This window comes from Protopterus annectens, chromosome 3.part1 (genome assembly GCF_019279795.1).
Source record: "Protopterus annectens isolate FY-2018-M chromosome 3.part1, PAN1.0, whole genome shotgun sequence".
In the NCBI taxonomy this organism is placed as follows: domain Eukaryota; kingdom Metazoa; phylum Chordata; order Ceratodontiformes; family Protopteridae; genus Protopterus; species Protopterus annectens.
Window position 1 is genome coordinate 734,075,786 of NC_056732.1, and position 21,148 is coordinate 734,096,933.

The 21,148-nt window shown below is 38.8% G+C and overlaps 1 protein-coding gene across 1 annotated transcript in view; it reads right to left on the minus strand.

Moving 5' to 3' along the window:
• The window catches only part of LOC122797719 (fibrocystin-L-like), a 184,003-nt gene that overhangs the window by 45,374 nt on the left and 117,481 nt on the right, over positions 1 to 21,148 (minus strand). The window contains exon 7 of the mRNA XM_044066250.1: positions 10,779 to 10,952. Within this exon, the coding sequence (XP_043922185.1) occupies positions 10,779 to 10,952 (174 nt within the window). The remainder of the gene's footprint in view (positions 1 to 10,778; positions 10,953 to 21,148) is intronic.

Consider the following 21,148-nt stretch of genomic DNA (forward strand, 5'->3'; position numbering starts at 1 on the left):
TGCAATTTAGGCCTATTTAATCTCCTGTGTCTTCATTAGCTCCTTGCCAGTTTTAACCAAGTTAATTTTATTTAACTGGGCAATTGAAGTGTTCCTTCTGTGGCCCTTTTCCATCATGGTCTGATTTACAGAGATAATGGTAAATACAACAAATATATGGATAATTTATTATAGTCAATCAACTGGCATGTTTTTGGGACATGAGAGGAAACTGAAGTATATGAAGAAGACTCATGTAGATATGGGTAGAGCATGTAAAACTCTACACAGACAGTGGCATAAGACCAGAAATGAACCCTTGTAGAAGCACAAAGATTAAAGGCAAGGATCTGTTAAAGAGCTTTATCCTGTAGTCCAGGGTTTGATTCCCTCAACATTCATCTACTGTGTAATTCTGAGAATGTCACTTATCTAAACAATGTTCTAGGTCTGAGCCCTCTAAAGACTCACATGTATCAGTGTACTACCCCAGCTAACAAATAGAAATTAATAAACCCTAGCTGTGTGAGACAGAGATCTTACCCATAAGCTACAGTGCTGATTTATTTTTAGTTTATTCAGGCAACAAAGAAAGGAGTCAGAGGATATCAACAGAGCAGATAACTTTATCAGCAGGCTATGTGCAACACCAATCATTACAATTCTATATATGTCATAACCCACTCAAATATGAATATGAATATGAAGTAATCCATCATATTAATTAAGCCCCAATTCCGGTTTCTTTTCTAATGCATTGCTCAGCATACACAGGTGAGCAGCAACATCAGCACATCGAAACAAAAAAAAAACTTTTCTGTTTTGCCCAGTAGGAAAGATTGTGCAAATCTTCTACTACAACCACACCAATCCTTCCCACTGCTGAGCTCCATTAGTGAGAGGTCTCACAGCAACAGATCTCCTCATTAGCATAACATGCTAATATTCCTTGATACACCGTCATGCCTAATTAATGAATAGTACAGTTGCATAAGTCCTACTTACCTGTAACAGTAAATGTTTGTAAAATTCACTGCCTTACTGGCATATGGATAGTAGTTCCCTACTACCCTATCACTTGCAGTCTTCCACAGCTCAAAGTTCTCCCTCCTGCCTGTCAGAGGGTATGATGGACCAATCACTTGAGAGTACAGGGATTGCCTTTCAAACCCGCACACAGAACCCTTTCAATTTTCTAGTGTCCAGAAGGAACAGAAGATGAAAACTCAAGCTTACAAAACCTACTGTTCTGAACCAAAATAAACACACACACACACACACACACACACACACACACACACACACACACACACACACACACACACACACACACACACACACACACACACACACACACACACACACACACACACACACATATCAAAAAAGGCTGGTGAGCATAACTCAATGGCAACTCCAACCCCAAACTATGTCAGTCCAAAAAGTGGGTTTGTGGGTACCATCAGTAAGGCAGTGTGTTCTACAAACATCTGCTGTTATAGATAAGTAGGACATATGCAACTGTACTATGTTCAACAAACACACTGTTTTACTAGCATATGGTTAGAATCCCAAAGCTTACACAGCCTGGGAGGAGGAAGAATAAGGGACCAGGAGCACCTGCTGAAAGGTTCTAATGAAGCCTGCTCTGGACTTAGAAAAGGCATCTTGCTTGTATTGCTTCATAAAGGTATGGACGGAGGACTAAGTTGCTGCCTCTTGAATAGAGTTCTCTCCTTTCCAATATACCACTGCAGAAGAAAGGCCCTTTGGGAATGTGCATTTACCTTGCCTGGATTCACCTTGCCATGATGGGTGTAACAAAAAAACATTACCAGAGGACAAACAACATGCAATGGTTTGCTTAGCAACAGTACAACCCTTCTTTGTCCCTGCATAGGAATTAAAAAGCCTTTCATTCTGTCATGGTAGCACCCGAGCTACCAATGCATATCCAAGTATGAAGTATCCTCTCTCCCTTATTGTTTGATTCTGGGAAGAACACAGGGAAGTTGACTGAGAGTGAATTCTGAGACCATTATTGGTATGAAAGAGCAATTAGTACCTAACATCACCATATCCCTGTGGAAAATCAGATAAGGTTGTACCACCATGAGAACTTGCAGCGATTTGCCTTGCAGATGCATCCATCCATCCATAACCCCTTTTTCCATTTTTGCACATTAGGGTCAGGGTGTCACTTTAACATTGACAGTCATCTAGATCCAAGGTTTACACTGCAGGTGGCTAGCCTTGCTACGTTAGTTCTTTCACACCACACACTTTCACAAACGCTCATGCCCAGTCTGCCTACTGCATGTCTTTAGAATGTGGGAGGAAACTGGAGAACCTAGAGAAAATCCATGCAACTGTTCCACTGTGCCACCTTGCAGATGTCAGGGCAATAAGCATAACAGTTTTCCATGTTAAGAACTTTAGACTAGCCTGAGCAGCAGGTTCAAAAGGGGCTAAGGCCAATTTGTCTAGAAGATAGTTGAGATCCCATGAAGGAAGAATTTGGTTGTGAGGTGGTCTCATGTGCAATACCCCTTTCATGAGCTGTTTTACCAAAAGAGAAGAAGAAAGAGGAGGATCCATTGGCAAATAAGCAGAGATGGCCACTAAATGCACCTTAATGGAAACATATGATAAGCCAACCTGAAGTAGCTCACACAAAATTTCAAGACCAGAGTTGTGTTCTCATTTTAGCATAAGAAAACATTATCCATTTGTAAAAATAAGATTTCAAGAGGCAGGTTTTCTGGACTCCTTTAAAATATGTTGCACATCTTCATGAAATAAGTGCCTAAATGCAGTCAAGGTTGAATCATTCAGGCTGTTAGTTGTAGTTGCTTCAAAGTGGAGTGCACCAATTGCCCTTCAGACTGTGTAAGCAAATCCAGAGTGTAAAGATTTCTGTGGTAATTGATCTTGGTCAGTACCATTAGAAGGGATAGCCAAGATTGCTTGGGCCAATAGGGAGCCACCACAATGTTTTTTTGGGATTCCTTTCTGAGCCTTCAGAAATACCCTGTGAATCAGTGGAAAAGGTGGAAATGCATACAGGAACATGCCGGTCCAAGGGAACAAGAAAGTATCTATCCTGCAAGTATGGCTTCAAGGATATCTGGAATAGACTTTTTCCAGCTGTCTGTTTTGAAAGGAAATGAGCAGTTCTATTTAAGGCATTCCCTACATCTGGTCCAGATCTTGGAACACCACTGCATTGAGCTGCCACTTGTGCTAGCTGCCCAGGATCTGCTTAATCTGTCTGCCACAACATTTTGCTCTGATGGGAAGTATGATACCTGAAGCATCAGAGAATGGTCTAGAGCCAGCTTACAGGCCATTATTGCCAACTGTCATAGAGGGTATGACCTTTTACCCCCTTATTTGTTGAGCTACCACATCACCGTGGTATTGTCTGTAGCTACCAGAAGACCCAGAGTCCATAGGTAGTGAAGGACTTTCAAGGCATAGATAACTGCCAGCATTTCCTTGCTTATGTGCATCCTGGGCCCCCCAAGTAGCCTGCACTTGCAATCCCAGTGACACAGCTCTCCTAATGAAGTCAGATAAATCTGGACAGATTGTGCCAAAACAGGTGGGAAGAAGGGCAGTCCTGGATTGATACTCAGCTGTGCTCTCCACAACTGTATCTCTCTTCTGATCAAGGGCAACACTGGTAAATGAGATTCCAGTGAATATAGGTGCTGGTTCCAACAATTCTGAACATACCACTGACTTTTTGGATATGGGAGTGGAATCATGAGAATCATAGACACCATAAGTCCTAGAATTTTTAGGAATTCTCTTGCTGAGGTGAAGTTCCACTGGAAGAATTCCTAAATTACTAAAACATCATCTGATAAGACAGGATCTTGTCTTCAGGAAAAAGGCCATTATTTTGTCAGAGTTGATTAAGCAGCCCAGGAAGACAAGTCTTTGTGAGGGTGTCAGGCATGACTTCTGAAGATTCAACTTGAATCTTATGTAGGAGAATAAGGTTGAGACCTTCTCTAGTGATTCCAAACACTTGGATATAGACTCTGCACAGATCAGCAAGTTGTCCAGGTAAGGGAAAGACACGAATGTCAAGAGTCCAGCAGTGAGCCATTACCAGACAAAGCTTTTGGTAAACACTTGAGGCACAGTAGATAGCCCAAAGGGCAATGCAGAGAAGTGACTGTCAGAACCAGATACAACAAAACTCTGATTTCTCCTCAAGCAATGAGCAATGGGGATATGGTGATATGCACCATTCAAGTCCAGGGTCACCATGAAGCAGTGGTCCAGCAAAAGAGGGAGCACTGTCTGCAGGGTGAACATCTTGAACTTGGGGGACCTCTACAAAGGTAGTCAGAAAGGATATGTACAACTCCATTCTCCATGACAGCTCAACTCTTTTTTTTTGGGAACAAAATGCTGGTGTAGAAACCTTTCGTTCTTTCTGAAGGTGGAACCGCATCTATGATGCCTTAATTCAGCTTTTGCTGGAGTACTGGTGGGAATAACAAGGTCTGATCCATGGGGTAAGAGGGAACCTCTTGAAGTGTGAATGTTCCTTCCACTGCAACCTGTAACCTCTGCCAACAATATTAAGCACCCATTTATCGGAAACCACTGAAGGCCAAGCTGCCTTATTGAGAGCTAACTTTTGAGATAGGGTACCCAGAGGGGGACTTGGGAAAGATGTTTGCAGTGCCACAGCATAGTCATAGATTGGAAGATGATGTTATCTTTTTTGGGAAAGGTTTGGTGGAATTCTCATCCTGCCATTTCCTTTTGATGCCTTAACTCGTTATATCTGAGTGACACCTCCAGGTGCATCTGCTGTTAACTCCTACTGATGCATCTAGGTGTCAAATATTGCTTGTTCATATTTGCATCAATAATTCCAAAACCGTGCCATGTACAAGGTTTTAAAATATTTCATCTTAAAGCTTACACAGTGGCAAACACAACTGCAGTAATATTTGACCTCTATCTAGTGCAGGCAAATAGATATTAACTATTGTTTTTAAGATATCTATTTTATATAGACATAATGTTCACATTTTTCTAAATATCTCAACAACCAAGTAACACAGACAAAACTCCTTACCCTTGTATGACAGCTCTCGGCTAGATAGAAAAAATGCTACTGACAGTATATGTGTAACTTGAGTAGTTGCTAAGATATTGTAAGTCGTTTACAAAATATTAGAAATGTAATAGTTGCTGGGTTTACTATGGCTTATAAAATTTGATTTAAGACCTAGAACTTAAAGAATATTACCACTATAAAAATAGTTTCTGCTGAAGAGTTTGCCATTTACACTTTTTGCATAACATCTATGGTTCCAGAGATATGAACATTTGTTTGAAATTTGAAGACATAATTTGATTCAATCAAAAGGCTTAGGCTCCACCCATTGGAAGTTACAATGCAAACTTCCTGAGCACCAAATGAATAAAAACATCCTGAAACAGTATTATACAATAAATAAATAATAAACTGATGAAAAAATTCTGTCAGAAATGTTTACCAAGTACCCTACTGGTGGACGAAGAGTGATCTCCCAAGCTTCAACTGCCTGAGCTTCAACTCACTGATGACTGGAGTTCTATAGTAAATTATTGTCCATGAGTTATGCTGAAAGTGACTCCCTTATGTATATATATATACACACACATATAAGTTCAGGGAGGTGTGCTTTTTGGCAAATGGATTTCAGGTATTCTGATCCTCTGTGCATTCAATTTCATTTGCTCATAGTGAAAACATGTTTTAATATGCAAAATGGCACCAAAAGCAACTTGAAGTATATTTCTGCAGGAGTTAATATTCTAAATACTGCACTGATGAAAATTACAGTTTCAACAACAGTTCCACACATGAAATACATATACAAAAGTCCCCTAATTTTGTAAAAAGAGTCTAGTATCAGTCAAAATGAGTGGATGTAGCCTAAAAGAGTATTAGACAAGAAATAAATCAGAAGCTGATTAAACATACCTATCATAAATATTTAACATACAAAATGGTGCCAAAATCATGATTTAAACAAAAAAATAATTCCAAATGCTGTAATCCTGTTTAGTAACCTCAAATAATCATAACCCCAAAGAAAAAAAATTCTGCGATATCGGCATGTTTTCTTGTCAAAACTTCCAAATGAAGCTTTTAGTCAACAGCATCAGCCTCACTGTACTATTCAAAGTAAAAACAGAAGCATACACACATTTTTTTAATCAGAAAAAAAAAACAGTCAAAGTGGAAGAAGAATGCACTATCCAAGCATTGATGGAAAAAGGCAGATGGAGGAAATAAAACCTGAAAGGTTTCTTGTCTGAGCTCAGCAGCTGCAAATCCAGAGAAAGGCTTTGGCACCAGAAAACTAAAAGGGTTCTATCTTTCTGAAAGCCAGTCCCTGTAGTCTCACATGATTAGTCCATCACACCCACAGACCGATACACAGACAGACAGGGGAAGGAGCTATGGTAGACTGCTAGTGACAGGGTAGTAGGGCACTACTACCTATATGCCATTAAGGCAGTGTGTTTGTTGAACATCTCTATGTGGCATATAGCATGCATACCTCTCAGCTATACTGAATTCCTCGGTATTTCCCATTTTGGGGCTCAAAATAATGAGGTGCCATGAATTCATTATTGGCCCCTTTAAATCCCGATTTCAGCATGCAGACAAGGCTTCAACAGTAAATTAAAAAAAACACTCCTGGTTTTAAGCAAGAACATGGCCAGATTTTAGCTAGGAAGTCCTTCAGAGCAGTTTTTAAAGATGAGATGGAGGGTAAAGACCTGATGGATGCAGGTAAGGAGTTTTAGGCCTTAGCAACCTTGTATGACTAAAGACAATGTAAAATAGAATCTGACACCACAAAGCACAGTTCAATTTCCACTGTAAAGCAACGTTGAAGACTGAAACAAATTATCATCCACGATTGTAAATAATATTAATTTATTGAAACTAAACCACGACTAAGCGCTTTCGCCAGCAATCTGGCTTCATCAGAGTCATTCATTTCTCAATTAACTGCTCTTTATATCATATGCACTCAAATCCCATTGGAACAAATCCTAAAACACACCCACCTATACAAATAGCCCACATGATTCATAAATTTAAAAATATATAGCAATGTTAATACATAAAACTATTCAAAAAACTATTCAAAAATGTTAACAATGAACTAATGACAATTTTATATCTTATTAATGATAATTTCCTATTCATAAAAACCAATAGATTAATGTATCTAATGTTTACTTGTAGTAACTCGTTCTATTCTAATAATCTCATCCCTATATGCACATAAACGTAAACATTTCATAAAACATTAATATTTTATATATATCAGCATAATATCATTTCAAAACTTCCTAAAAACTTTAAAACTTTTACAATACATGTTGAATCAATGCAAATAAATCATGTCCCAAATGTGAGATATGTAAACTGATCAAATAAGTTGAGACCTCAATTTTAACATGGGTTTAATCGAAATATATTCATTCAAACCGGGGTCTACAGGCATCCAATCTAAATTGCCATTCTGTTTCTAATGCCCCCACTTTGTTGACTATATCACCCCCTTCATCACAATCTAACACACGTCCTATCACAAAAAATGTAAATTTATTAAAATTCATACATTTTGTACTGTGCAAATAAAGTGCATTGTGCTTGTCCTTCTTTTTGATGGATCTAATATGTTCTGCGATCCTATCCTGCAACCTTCTTATGGTCTTACCCACATAATATGCCTCACAGGAGGAACATGACGCCATGAAAGGCAACAGAGCCTTCGTCTACACCCATGGGTCTCTTCCACACACGCAGACCCATAGGTACTTGATTAATCTCTTTTGATTTTTTTTTGAACTGGGTTAGGACAAATGAAAGAACAACATTTTGATGGTTTAATAAAGGGATCAGACACCAAGATGATTGTAAAATACAACCCTAAATCACCTGAATTGATTAATATTATAAAAGGTATATGGAATTTTGCGTTAAGTGATGAGATTAAGAAAATTCTGGGTTTAGAACCAATTTTTGTACACAGTAGGGGAGAAAATTTAAAAGGAATCTTGGAAAGAAAGAGTAAGAGCAAGTTTAAGTCTATCATGAAAAGATGTGGCTTTTGTAGATGGTGTAGATACATTAATGAGAGTACCTATGTGTGTGTGTATGGTTATAAGTACACCATCCCCTGCCCAGGACAATGTAATTGTTGTACAAAGAATTTAGTTTATTTGGCGTCATGTTCCTCCTGTGAGGCATATTATGTGGGTAAGACCATAAGAAGGTTGCAGGATAGGATCGCAGAACATATTAGATCCATCAAAAAGAAGGACAAGCACAATGCACTTTATTTGCACAGTACAAAATGTATGAATTTTAATAAATTTACATTTTTTGTGATAGGACGTGTGTTAGATTGTGATGAAGGGGGTGATATAGTCAACAAAGTGGGGGCATTAGAAACAGAATGGCAATTTAGATTGGATGCCTGTAGACCCCCGGGTTTGAATGACTATATTTCGATTAAACCCATGTTAAAATTGAGGTCTCAACTTATTTGATCAGTTTACATATCTCACATTTGGGACATGATTTATTTGCATTGATTCAACATGTATTGTAAAAAGTTTTTAAAGTTTTTTAGGAAGTTTTTGAAATGATATTATGCTGATATATATAAAATATTAATGTTTTATGAAATGTTTACGTTTATGTGCATATAGGGATGAGATTATTAGAATAGAACGAGTTACTACAAGTAAACATTAGATACATTAATCTATTGGTTTTTATGAATAGGAAATTATCATTAATAAGATATAAAATTGTCATTAGTTCATTGTTAACATTTTTGAATAGTTTTTTGAATAGTTTTATGTATTAACATTGTTACATATTTTTAAATTTATGAATCATGTGGGCTATTTGTATAGGTGGGTGTGTTTTAGGATTTGTTCCAATGGGATTTGAGTGCATATGATATAAAGAACAGTTAATTGAGAAATGAACGACTCTGATGAAGCCAGATTGCTGGCGAAAGCGCTTAGTCATGGTTTAGTTTCAATAAATTAATATTATTTACAATCGTGGATGATAATTTGTTTCAGTCTTCAACGTTGCTTTACAGTGGAAATTGAACTGTGCTTTGTGGTGTCAGATTCTATTTTACGTTGTTTCAGCCCCTGTGGGTGTTCCTTTTGTGTTTGACTAAAGACAATGCCCGGCAGATTTGCTATGTTTGTAGACAGAGGAGTTTTTGGTCACTGGATCACAGTGGCAAACTGGGAACACAGCTGTGTAGCCTGTGCTTTAGTTTTATACAAGCTCAATTTTTTTACAAGTTAAAATATTAATATAAATAATACAGTATTGTTCTGGTTATATTTTATTTAATATTAGTATAGCAGATAATTATATTTTCATAAAAGAAAATTGCATTTAGTTTTATCCAGTAAAAATGTTAATATAAATAAAATGCTAGTGTTTTGGTTTTATTTTGTGTTTATTATTTTGTCTGTTCTTCAATTTTTGTTTGAATATTGGCATCCCACAATTCCATCGGAGTGGGTGGGGTTACACAACTATGCAAGCAAATTTTATGTTAATCACCACCCAGATTTTTGGCCATTTGTGCCTATTTTTCATAGGCCTTTGTCCAGATTTTTGATGTTTCCAATTTGAGAGGTTTGATAGAATGACACGACATCTGAGCAAAGTGCAGCAAGAAACAGCTACTGCATGAAGTATGTCAGTTATGGTCACACCTTACCCAGCTTATCAGCTCATTTAAACTAAGTGCTTTCTTAGTTAGATGCCACACTTAAACAGATCCCCAGGGCCTTAATGCTTTACTTTTTTAACATTTTTGATTGTATTTCCACCTTAGCAATTATAGCTATGGGTTTCAGCCTACTTAGGTGTTCACTTGTAGATTTATACACATGTTCAATAATATTAAGAAATGTTTTTTTACATACAAACCTGATGAAGTATTTATTTGGTATGAAAGTAATCTTTGTTAAAAGTGTTTCATTTTATAAGTTATTAATATTTATTCTGATAGATGTCTAGTGGTAGATCTTGTTAATTAATTAGTCATTTTCTTAGTGAGTTGGCTTCTTAATTAATAAATTTTGCATTAGTAGGTTAGCCTTAATAAGCTGTTCTTATATTATATATTTTAATTTGTCTCTAGCTTTTTAGTTTTGGTTCTAAGGTAGCACAGTTTCAGTTTACACTGTGGTGTTAAGGGGGAAGGGGGACTTGGTTAAAGGAATGTGTTTAATGCTTTTATTGCTCTTAACAGAACCACCCTCTGTAACCACTCCCTTACTCCAAATAACCTGATTATATGTAAACAATGAATGCCCTTAATGGTCTTCATTATACTCAACTAGGATTGCTTGTGTGTCTGTTTTAGTAAAGGATATTCTATTTTTAACTCAACTGTGGACTATCTGCTATTTTATTATTTTGCAGTATGTATTTTAAAGTTCAATTTTTATTAATGAACTAGGTGAATAACATATTCCAAGGACTGAACTTCACACGTTCCACACTGTGAAGTTTCTTTTTGGTTTAAGTAAGTTTCTTTGGTTAAGTTGCTCAAAGGTGTGAGCTATTTTAATTATATTTGAAAAGCTACAATATTTATATCATGTTATAAAATGAATTATCTTCCTAAATGACTTGGTTGCATTCTGGAAGCACTCTATAATGTATATACATATGTAGAAAAATAAACAAACACGTTATCATTGGGCCATACCTCTGAGTTGAACACCCTTGTACTGGAATGTGCTGACCAGAACACGTGCCCCAAAAGATTCTTCTATCAGCTGTGGGTAATCCTCACCAATGATTTTAATGTTTCTGGTCAGAAGTCCCACATCTGCTGCAAGTGTGTAGTTCTGCCCAGTTTCTGGCACTTGATAAGTTGCAGCTGGAAAAAAAAAGTAATGGAATAACATTACATGCGATACTGTAGTCTCAGCAAATAAATACACAGTACGTTTAAATGTTAATAATCAAATGCTAAATTAAACAGTTTTACATTTTTAAATATATGATTAGAAAAGGGATACCAAGCTATGAGGCAGATTTTTAAAAGAAAAGAGGAATCAAGGTGACTGGTTGGAAGTATTCAATGGCTCAGTGTCTAAAGGCACTGATTTGTGATCAGAAGTACAATCACAAAACAGCTCAATTTTTAAAAATGAAACATTATTTTCTCCAGATCACATCACCCTACAGCTCCCTACCCAGTGCTCCATGTCCATTACCAGCCAACTCCTAACTCCTCTGACTTCTTCTGATAGTCCTGAGGCCATCACAAATGTTATGGCTGCCCTGGGTGTCTGGCCATTTACATCCATTTGGCGGATTTCAGTTATGACCTACCCCTTTACACACAGTTCCCATGGTAAATCTGAGGGCTGAGCATGCAGTGGGGATGTGTGTCTTTTTGCTAAACTCTGCAGCAGTTTAGCCATGTCCCTGTCCTCTCCCCCTTGGACCACTTCTATCAGTAGTGATGTCTCCAGCCTCCACCAGGGATCATTGTAGGAGACACCCCAAAAAAATCCTCCCACCCAGAATGGAAATGCCCATCCTTCCCTGCTTCTCTGTCAGTCAACCAAGCTAAAATCTTCCTAAGCCACTGAAGTAGCTTAAAGAGGAACCATAATAGATTACCCTACAACAAGTTTAAAAAGTGCACCCCACAAAAAGTGCACTATATGAATCTGTCTCTCTCTCTCTCTCTCTCTCTATAGATATCAAACTATATAGATAGATATAAATATAGTTATGTACAAGTATACATATTTGGGGTCTATGCAGGCTAGGGCTTAGGCAAAAGGGCAACCTTATCACCCACCCACACCACCCGGTGCCCCCATTCTGGTCTATTTACACCATCTAGTTTATTGGAAAAGCACCCCTGCTAGATCAGCGCTTAGAAGGCCACCTAGTTGGCTTATGCCTAAGGCTGGCTATGGGTCTATGTCATTTGACTGAATGTCCATTGACCTCAACTGACTAAAACTCATTTTGTTGAATCACAACTGATAGTAAACTGTGGAAGTCTATATACAGTATGTAATGCTGTCATTTCTGACCATAGGAGTTATTACAGAAGTGTGTTTACAAGAGTATGTGTGAATTGGTAATGGCCACCATCAAGCTGTACCCCATGATCTGTAGAAATCTGAAATGACATGGTGGTAGCACTTCTCTTTGACACAGTATATTCTGACAAATGGTAAAACAGAGGGTCAATATGAAGATGGGCCATCGATTTTCTTTTCATTTACAGCCAACTTCCTGGCCACCTCCTGCTACTGAATAGGCAGAATCTACTGCTTTTGCACCCAGGGCTATTTTAGAGATATTAATCTCATGGAATGTTCTTTTAGAGAAGCGTAGAAGTCTTCAGAGTTCACTGACCATGCAGTGACTGTACCTCCTACTTGCACACTCTATATGCATACTAGATTAGACTAAATAAGGCAACCCCCCCCAAAAAAAAACAATACACAGAGCACTTAGGGCATGAGGGCTTCTTGATGGACCGTTGCATGAAGTCCAACACCATTTCTATTTACCTCCTAAAATCAACAGCAAACACTGTGAAGGAAGCTTAGGCATCATTCAGTTTGTATGACCTGAGCACTAAGTACATAACAGGGCAGTTACACCATTACTAAACTCTGCTTTTCCTTAGCCATGAACATTGTCTTCATCCCCCTTTCAGTATGTGTTAGGAGTACTTGGCTGTTTAAGTTGATAATTTTCATTTCATCATGGATGCAAAGTATACTGTCTTCCATCACTGATCGAACCTTCTAAATTCTCTATGTGGAGGAAGATCACTTAAGTATCCTGGCATATTTGTCTCTCTTGCTAAGCCACTGAGACCACCTAAGAGACTGAAGGATACTTCCCTAAAAGTAAAAATCCTTTGGAAGGACAGTACTTCCTGTCTAAACTGTCTGGGGACAGAAGGCATACTCACAGGTATTATCTAGACTGGTTGGTCTTTAAAGACTAGAAGCATAATTAAACATACCCTATCAGGTGGCCAGGAAGAGCCAGATATTTTGCCATTCTACTGTGGGTCCTCTCACACAAAAAAAACATGAAATCCATCTCCTCACCAGTGGCCCTAAGTGGGTCAGTAAACAGTGGTCCTTAAATGGAGAAAACAGATATAAGCAGAGCAACCATCAAAGCATTGCCCACCCCCCTTTTTCCCTGTGATCTGTTTATAGCAGAGCTCTTTATCCTAAACATTTTACGATGAAAAGTTATGGATTGCCACCTTCCTTTGGAAAACATACACTATTATAGTTTCACCGCGGTGGTACAGTTGTAGCATTGTTGCCTCACAGAAAGAGGTTCTCCTGTTCTATTCTCGGCTGGAGTGCCTTCTGTGTGGAGTTTGCATGTCCTCCCCGTGGTCTAATGGCCTCCAAAAGACATGCGTGAATGGGCGTGCCTTCGCTGAAGGCTGGGTGTCGGGCTGGCACCTCGGCACCATAAAAATCGACTGCCAATCATTAGCGGACTGGAGTTCTGCTGTGGCAACCCCTAACCGGGAAAAACCGAAAAGACCAACAACAACAACACTATTATAGTTTTTATTGATCTAGGCAAAATGTGGATGAGATAGAGACAGATTGAGAGAGAGAGAGAGAGAGACTGTCAGAGGCAAGAAGAACTGTTGACAAAGGTTGCAGTAAAAGAGCCATAAATAATGATGTCATCAAAAGCCCAGTGTTCAATAACAGTAGTCCATGTTCTGTATCAAAGAGGAAGATAAGCTGTTTATTGATGATGGATTTAGTAGTCCAGAAATTCATAGTTCTAATTAGTGAAAGTAAAATGTCAGGGGCAAGGCCTCTCTTTTCTGGAGTAGATAGGGAGAAGCCCAGAAGGTGATATTTGAACATAAGATAATGCCACCAAGCTTTTAACAGCAGAATCAGACAATACTTAAGTATTACAACTTGGAGATTCTAAAAAAGAAAAACTCTGCAGTATATTAAGTATTGCTACACTGAAGAAGAAAGCTACTGTCTAATGCATTATTTATAGTGTGCTGCCAATGAAATAAGTTGTCAACTTCATCACCCTTCTTTTTCCAGTTTTACATGGGGCTGAGGTGTCACATCAGCTGCCACCACCACTCTGTATTCAGTGTCACTCTCCTACCTTCCTTGACAATCATATCTGACTGTTGCAGGTCTTCTCTGAGGCAGGCTTTCCATTTTTGGCAGGACGTCCTCTCCTTCTCTTGCCTTTCTCCCAAAACTGCTTTACTAAATCATCATTTGCTTTCCTGTACATGTGACTAAATCATGGCAGTCTGTTCCCCATGATGTTCTCTGCAATTAGGACTATGCTGGTTTCAAATCTAATGTAAACATTTCTTTATCTGTCCCAGAGTGTACATCCTACTACCTATCTTGACACTTCATGCTTCCTCAGCTGCCTTACATTCTTTGTCAGTGGATCAAGATGATAGTCTTAAAGTCCCATGTAAAACACAAATCTCAAGCTTGGGATCAAGGCCCAGATAATAAAGACATATGAAGTGTCTATCCTAATGGGCCTTTAGTGACTATATCTACATTACTTAAAGCATGATAAGGCTACTTTTTAACAGAAGTCATTGTGATGACCAAAACTCCTTTACCTGCAAATACTTACTTACCTTTGAAGTTATTAAAACAACAAAACAACAGAGTGAGTTCTAGGCCACTAAAAACAAGGTATGGCTGGAATGAACTGCGGGGAAAACTGATGAGGGTCTCTAAGGAATGTACTGCTCCACTGGTAGAAATGCTTGCAAGCTGTATAGGGGGAGCTCCAGATGACATAAACTGAGTGAAGTTCAACATAAACAGTAATGAGCTGTTTGCCTTAGTTTGCCCTGAAAATCTGCTTCTGTCTGTTCTCTATCTAGATATATTTACACACACGCGCGCGCGCGTGTGTGTGTGTGTGTGTGTGTGTGTGTGTGTGTCTGTGTATATATATATATATATATATATATATATATATATATGGATCTCTATCAGATGATAGAAATTTCATTTGACTGACTCCCATTTGACTGAGACCATAAGATTGAAATTTCAAAAATACTGAAAAATCACTTGACTGAAACCCATAATACTGAAATCTTACAATGCTAAATTTCAACATACTGAATTGTAAAGTGGACGATATAAAACCAGAATAGGTGGGAGGTATATGTCCTTTTCCCCACTGTAGTGCAATCCTGGAGTTAGTATATATAGTTGGGAGGAGTGGGGGGCATAGCCCCCCACCTATATCGTCCACTTTACAATTTAGTATGTTGAAATTTAGCATTATAAGATTCTAGTATTATGGGTTTCAGTCGAGTGATTTTTCAGTATTTTGAAATTTCAGTGTTATGGTCTCAGTCAAATGAGTTTCAGTCATATGAAATTTCTATCATCTGATAGGGATATGTTGTTGTTGTTGTTGTGACTTTTGGCTTTTTCCGGTTAGGGGTCGCCACAGTGGAACTCCGGTCCGCTAATGATTGGCAGTAAATTTTTATGGTGCCGAGTTGCCAGCCTGACACCCAACCTTCAGCAAAGGCACACCCATTCACGCATGTCTTTTGGATGCCACTCGTCCGCGGGGAGGACATGCAGACTCCGCACAGAAAGCACTTCCTACACACTAGTTGAGAATCGAATGGGAGAACCTCTTGCTGTGAGGCAACAACCCAACCGCTGTACCACTGCAGATATATATATATATAGATATAGATATATATAGATATATATAGATATATATATAGATATAAATATATATGTATATGTACACACACACACACACACACACACACACACACACACACACACACACACACACACACACACACACACACACCTTTTCTAAAGATAATTCTTTAGAACACAAATGCACACACCTCTATCTCTATTTATCTGTTTATCCATCTATCTCTCTGTCTGTCTAATCTATACTGTAGCAAAGTGTAAATGCTGAAGCGACTGTTGTCATTTTAAGAGGATTAAGAATTAAAATAATAAGTGTGCTTCTTCCTACAAAGTTTGTTATGAGGGGGGAAAGGGGCAAAATGCATAGAGGAGACCTGGGGGACAAGTGCGAACCAGAGTGTCCCTTGGTGACTGCCCCTTTTGGGGTATTGGGGCAAAGTAACTGCTACATTTGGGAAGAGGATGAGAAGATGTTGCAGCATCCTTCCATCTTGTCTGCCCCATAGTGCGGTTGTGTGTTTAGCTGACCAGGTCCCTGCCACCAAACAAATTAAGGACATTGCTAACCCCATTCAGCTTTGAAGACCATCCACTCACTTTATGAGTGTTGTTCCTTCAGTGGAATTCCTATCCAGCAACGATGCAGTATATTTACAATGTCCCTGCCACCAAACAAATTAAGAACATTGCTAACTCCAGTCAGCTTTGAAGACCATCCACTCACCTTATAAGTGTTGTTCATTTGGTGGAATTCCTATTCAGCAACAGTGCAGTATATTTACAATGTATGTTACACTGTGTATTCAGTATTCCTAACATTCTATACCCACTTGTTGTAGAATATAACTTTGCGACTACTGTATGCCTCTTTAAAGTACTGCCCCTGGTCAGCTATAACACTGCCTGTGCACCTCACCCCACTACTCCTGCTCTCTCTAGTATTTAAGTCATTCACCTTCCCACATAACCTTACACCCATCCATTTTCTCTGCTAGCTCTTTCCCTCTACTCTCATGGCTTCCTACTGACACAGTCCCTCATATCTGTACCTGTTTGTATCCTCCCTCTGACCTCTGTCTCCCACATACAATCCCTACTTTCACCTTTCCTTACCATAATCTCTTTCATTCACCTCTTTAGCCTTGTTCCCAGCCTAGAGACTGTCAGTTCCTCTGCTTAGATTTGTGTAAAACCTAAGCCAAAACAGGAACCCAGGACATTAATCATGGCATTCTCTCCCCTGTGCTAAAGTATCTGACCTCCTTACTGATAGTTTTCTACTTTGCTGAACCTACAGGAAGGTGCTGCCCCGCTCCGTTTGCTTCGCTCACTTTGCTCCGCTACCCTACCCCCATTCCCACCAACCCCCCACATCAATTACATTTATAGTTATAGACCACACCCCAACACAACTAACTCCTAATTAGCAAATCAAACCTAACCAATCAAACCTAACCAATTATCCCCCACTTGAATATTCCACCACACCCATATTCAACACCTGATTACTATTACTACTATCACTCCTACAACAACCCAAATAATCCTCCAACTCAACATGTCTTATATACATCACACCCAGCTACTAAAAGTATTATGTTCCTCATTAACTATCTTCTCTCTCCTCTTTCTGTCAATCCTTTCCTCCTACCACACACACCTTAATACAACCTCCCCACCACCAATGCAAACAGATTCCACAACCAGTCCTAGAAAAAAGGACATTTTCCTAAATCACCCTATGACCTTTCCTCCACCCAGTCTTTTCCCTCCCTTTATAATACTCTTAAATACAAGACTAGTACTCCGTCCTCCCAGAAACAGGCTAAGATAGTACACAAACTAAACAAAGTCTATGTATACCTCCTCCAAAAACTTATTTGCTGTGGGGACATTCATCCTAATCCAGGACCCAACAAATCTAACCACAGTACCTTTTAACAACTAAATCCTCTATATCTAAGGCTATCCTCATCTCTCCTCCTTTTAAACATCAATGTAAGAAGCATTCTTAACAAAACCTGGGACCTTCATGCCCTACTAGCTCTATACAAGCCAGAAGTTGTTGTGCTAACAGAAACGTGGCTTAAACCTGAACACTACAATAATGAAATTACTGACCCTGGGTACAATATTATACATAGAGACAGATCAGGTAAAATGGGAGGTGGTGTTGCAATACTATTCCAAAACCACCTCACTTTTCAACAATTTGAGTGTAATTCCCAAGAAGTAAAAGACATAGAAGTAATTCTAGCCAAATTAAAAGTCATCTCCAACAAACACATAATTATTGCAGGTGGATGTATCCCACCAGGTAATAATACTACCATACTGGAAGGCCTACTAAACTGGATGTCATCCTCCCTTCCACAAGAAACCATACTATTAGGTGACTTTAATATTGACTGGTCTGACTGTTCCATCCAAAATCCCACCACCCATATTAACCTCCATGGGTTTAACCAAATTATAACTGCCCTACAAGAACTGACAAAACCTCCAAATGCCAGTCCATCTTAGATTGGATTCTGCTATCAGACCCACACTAGCTCAACAATCATGCTGTCTTCCTGACAGTCTGAGTGACCATCAAGCAACCTACTTAATTAGGAATCGATCCCACTACATTAAATAACCCATCCTTAGAGTAGTACGTAACAGAAAGACCTTCAGAGCTAATGACCTAATCAATTCACTAAAATGCTGCAACTGAACTCCCTTAAAACAACTACCTCTAGACAACGCTGTGCAGTGCTTCAACTCAGCCTTCCTAGATATCCTAAACTGCCACGCTCCCCCCAGAACCATTAGAATCAAAACTTATTATGCCCCATGGCTAACAAAAGATACTAAAACCATAATGAAAGAAAGGGACAAAGCCTGGTTACAATTTCATAAACAAAAAAACAGCACTCCACAAAAAAGCTAAAAAACTAATAAAATGTGACAAAACTACTTACCATATAACCATGCAGGAAAAGTACGCTCACAACCCTCAGAAATTCTGGGTCACTATAAAAACTTTACTGCACCCAGGAAAATCTACCACTCCTACCCCTGTACTACCAAACAAACATGACAACATACCCACCCAATTTAACAAATACTTTGCTGAAACAGTCCAAGCTTTAGCCAATACCAAAAATACTACTAACAGCCCCTTACCAACAGAGACCTCTACCCACTTCAGTACAACAAACAACTCCTCCAGTTTTTCCCTGGACCCAGTCCCTACTAAGGCAATTGCTAAATTTCTCAAAAAACTGAAACCAACCACTCTGGCAGTTGACAATCTACCTGCAGACTTCCTTCAAATAACAGCTGAAGCTATAGCCTACCCAGTGTCCATTCTCATAAATAGGTCAATCTTAGAATGCAAAGTACCTCACTCCTGGGAAATATCACATATTATACCACTGCACAAAGGGGGTAAGTCCCTTGAGCTTACCAACTGCCGCCCTATTGCAATCCTATCACCTTTATCAAAAATATTAGACAGGGTTGTTCATTCCCAGCTAATGCAGTACCTCCTAAAGAATGACCTGTTATCCATATCCCAGCATGGCTTCAGACCTTCCCATAGCACTACTCTCTTTTACCAACATTGTCAATCATCATAGAAAAAATGGACTATTTGTATCCTCAATATTCTTAGACTTATCAAAAGCCTTTGATATGGTGAACCATAGTATGCTCTTAGAAAGTCTAGCTTCACTTAACATAAGCTCCTCCACCATATCATGGTTCAATAACTACTTATCAGACTGTCAGCAGGCAGTTCTATGGCAAGACCAATTGTCCCCCCTATTACCAGTAGGCATAGGTGTCCCCCAAGGGTCCATCCTAGGGCCTCTGCTATTCTCACTATTTATTAACCAGATAGCTTCATCCTCACTCTCTGCCTCAGTAGTGCAATACGCAAATGATACAACTATTATATGTGCCTCCCCCTCCCTACATGAGCTAAAAGCCATAACCCAAAAAAACTTTTCCTTAGCTGAATCATGGTTCACTAACATAAAAACTTATTCTTAATCCCAAAAAAAAAAAAGGAAAACTCATTCTCTTTCGCCCAGGTAGATCTCCTCCACAAAATAATGATTTTGCCATAATATCTAAAGATACCATACAAATCACTTCAACAACACACACAACTATTAGGTGTTGAAATTGACAATAATCTAAAATTTGACATACACATAGCCCAAACAATTAAGAAAGGTAACAAAAAGCTCGGTCTCCTTTACAGGAACAGACAGTTCATCACTAAACCTACCAAAGCCACCTTAGCAAGGACTAACCTCTTATCCATTCTCCTTTATGCCTCCCCTATCTTAACTAACCTTCGCCACAATGAACTAAAATTGAAATCCTGCTACAACAAGATTTCCAAATTTGCTACCGATGCCTCTCAAGCAACTAAATTGGCTTGAATTACCTCAACTACTCCTTCTCAACCGACTCTCAATAGCTCACAAGCTCTACTACCTTCCTGACAAAACCCCAGCACTTCAGAATCTAATTCACCCCTATACCACCACTAGAACCATAAGATCTAGTTATCAGAACCACATAAATGTCATAAAACACAAAAATGATGCTGGTAAATCTCTCTTTGCCTGCTCCATTGCCAGAACCTGGAATTCACTCCCAAGCCACTTAACTTCCACCACCTCTACTTCCAAATTTAAAAAACTTCTCAAAACCCACTACATAAATAACTGGCATTGCTCATGTTACTCCACAGGCTAGGCCATACCACTGCACTGCTGCTAGGATTCTTCTAGGGATCAAATGGTTGCTCCCCAAGTCCTGTTGCTAGTAATCTGCTTAGTATCAAATGGTTGCTCCCCAAGTCCCATTTGTAATAAAAAATATATATATATTTTTATACTTATATGGATATTGGCTTACTGCCAGAAAAATTTAGACATTGTTAATCTCTACTAACTATGCTCAAATATATTCTTAACATGTATGACACTGTTTTCTTATTTGGTACTGTTTTTGTCTGCTTGGAACTGCATTGGTGTTTGGAGCTATCTGCACTCAATTATATTCTTTATATGTATATTATTATGTTTCCTTATATATGTTACTGTTTTGTCTCTTTGGAACTGTATTGTGTATTCGGAGGCATTCTTCCCGGGCCTCCACTGAAAATGGACCTGTGTTCATGGTTAACAAATGTAAAATAAATAAATAAAGTAAAAATGTCTGACTCCAGATTGTGGTCTTCACTGACTAATTGAGGGACCACTCTTGAGGCAGGAGGATGGATCTGCTCACTTGTTGAGTAAAGCACTGGAACCCCCTGGATGTGCGTTGTCACTAGAAAGTGTTTGGAAGACATTAC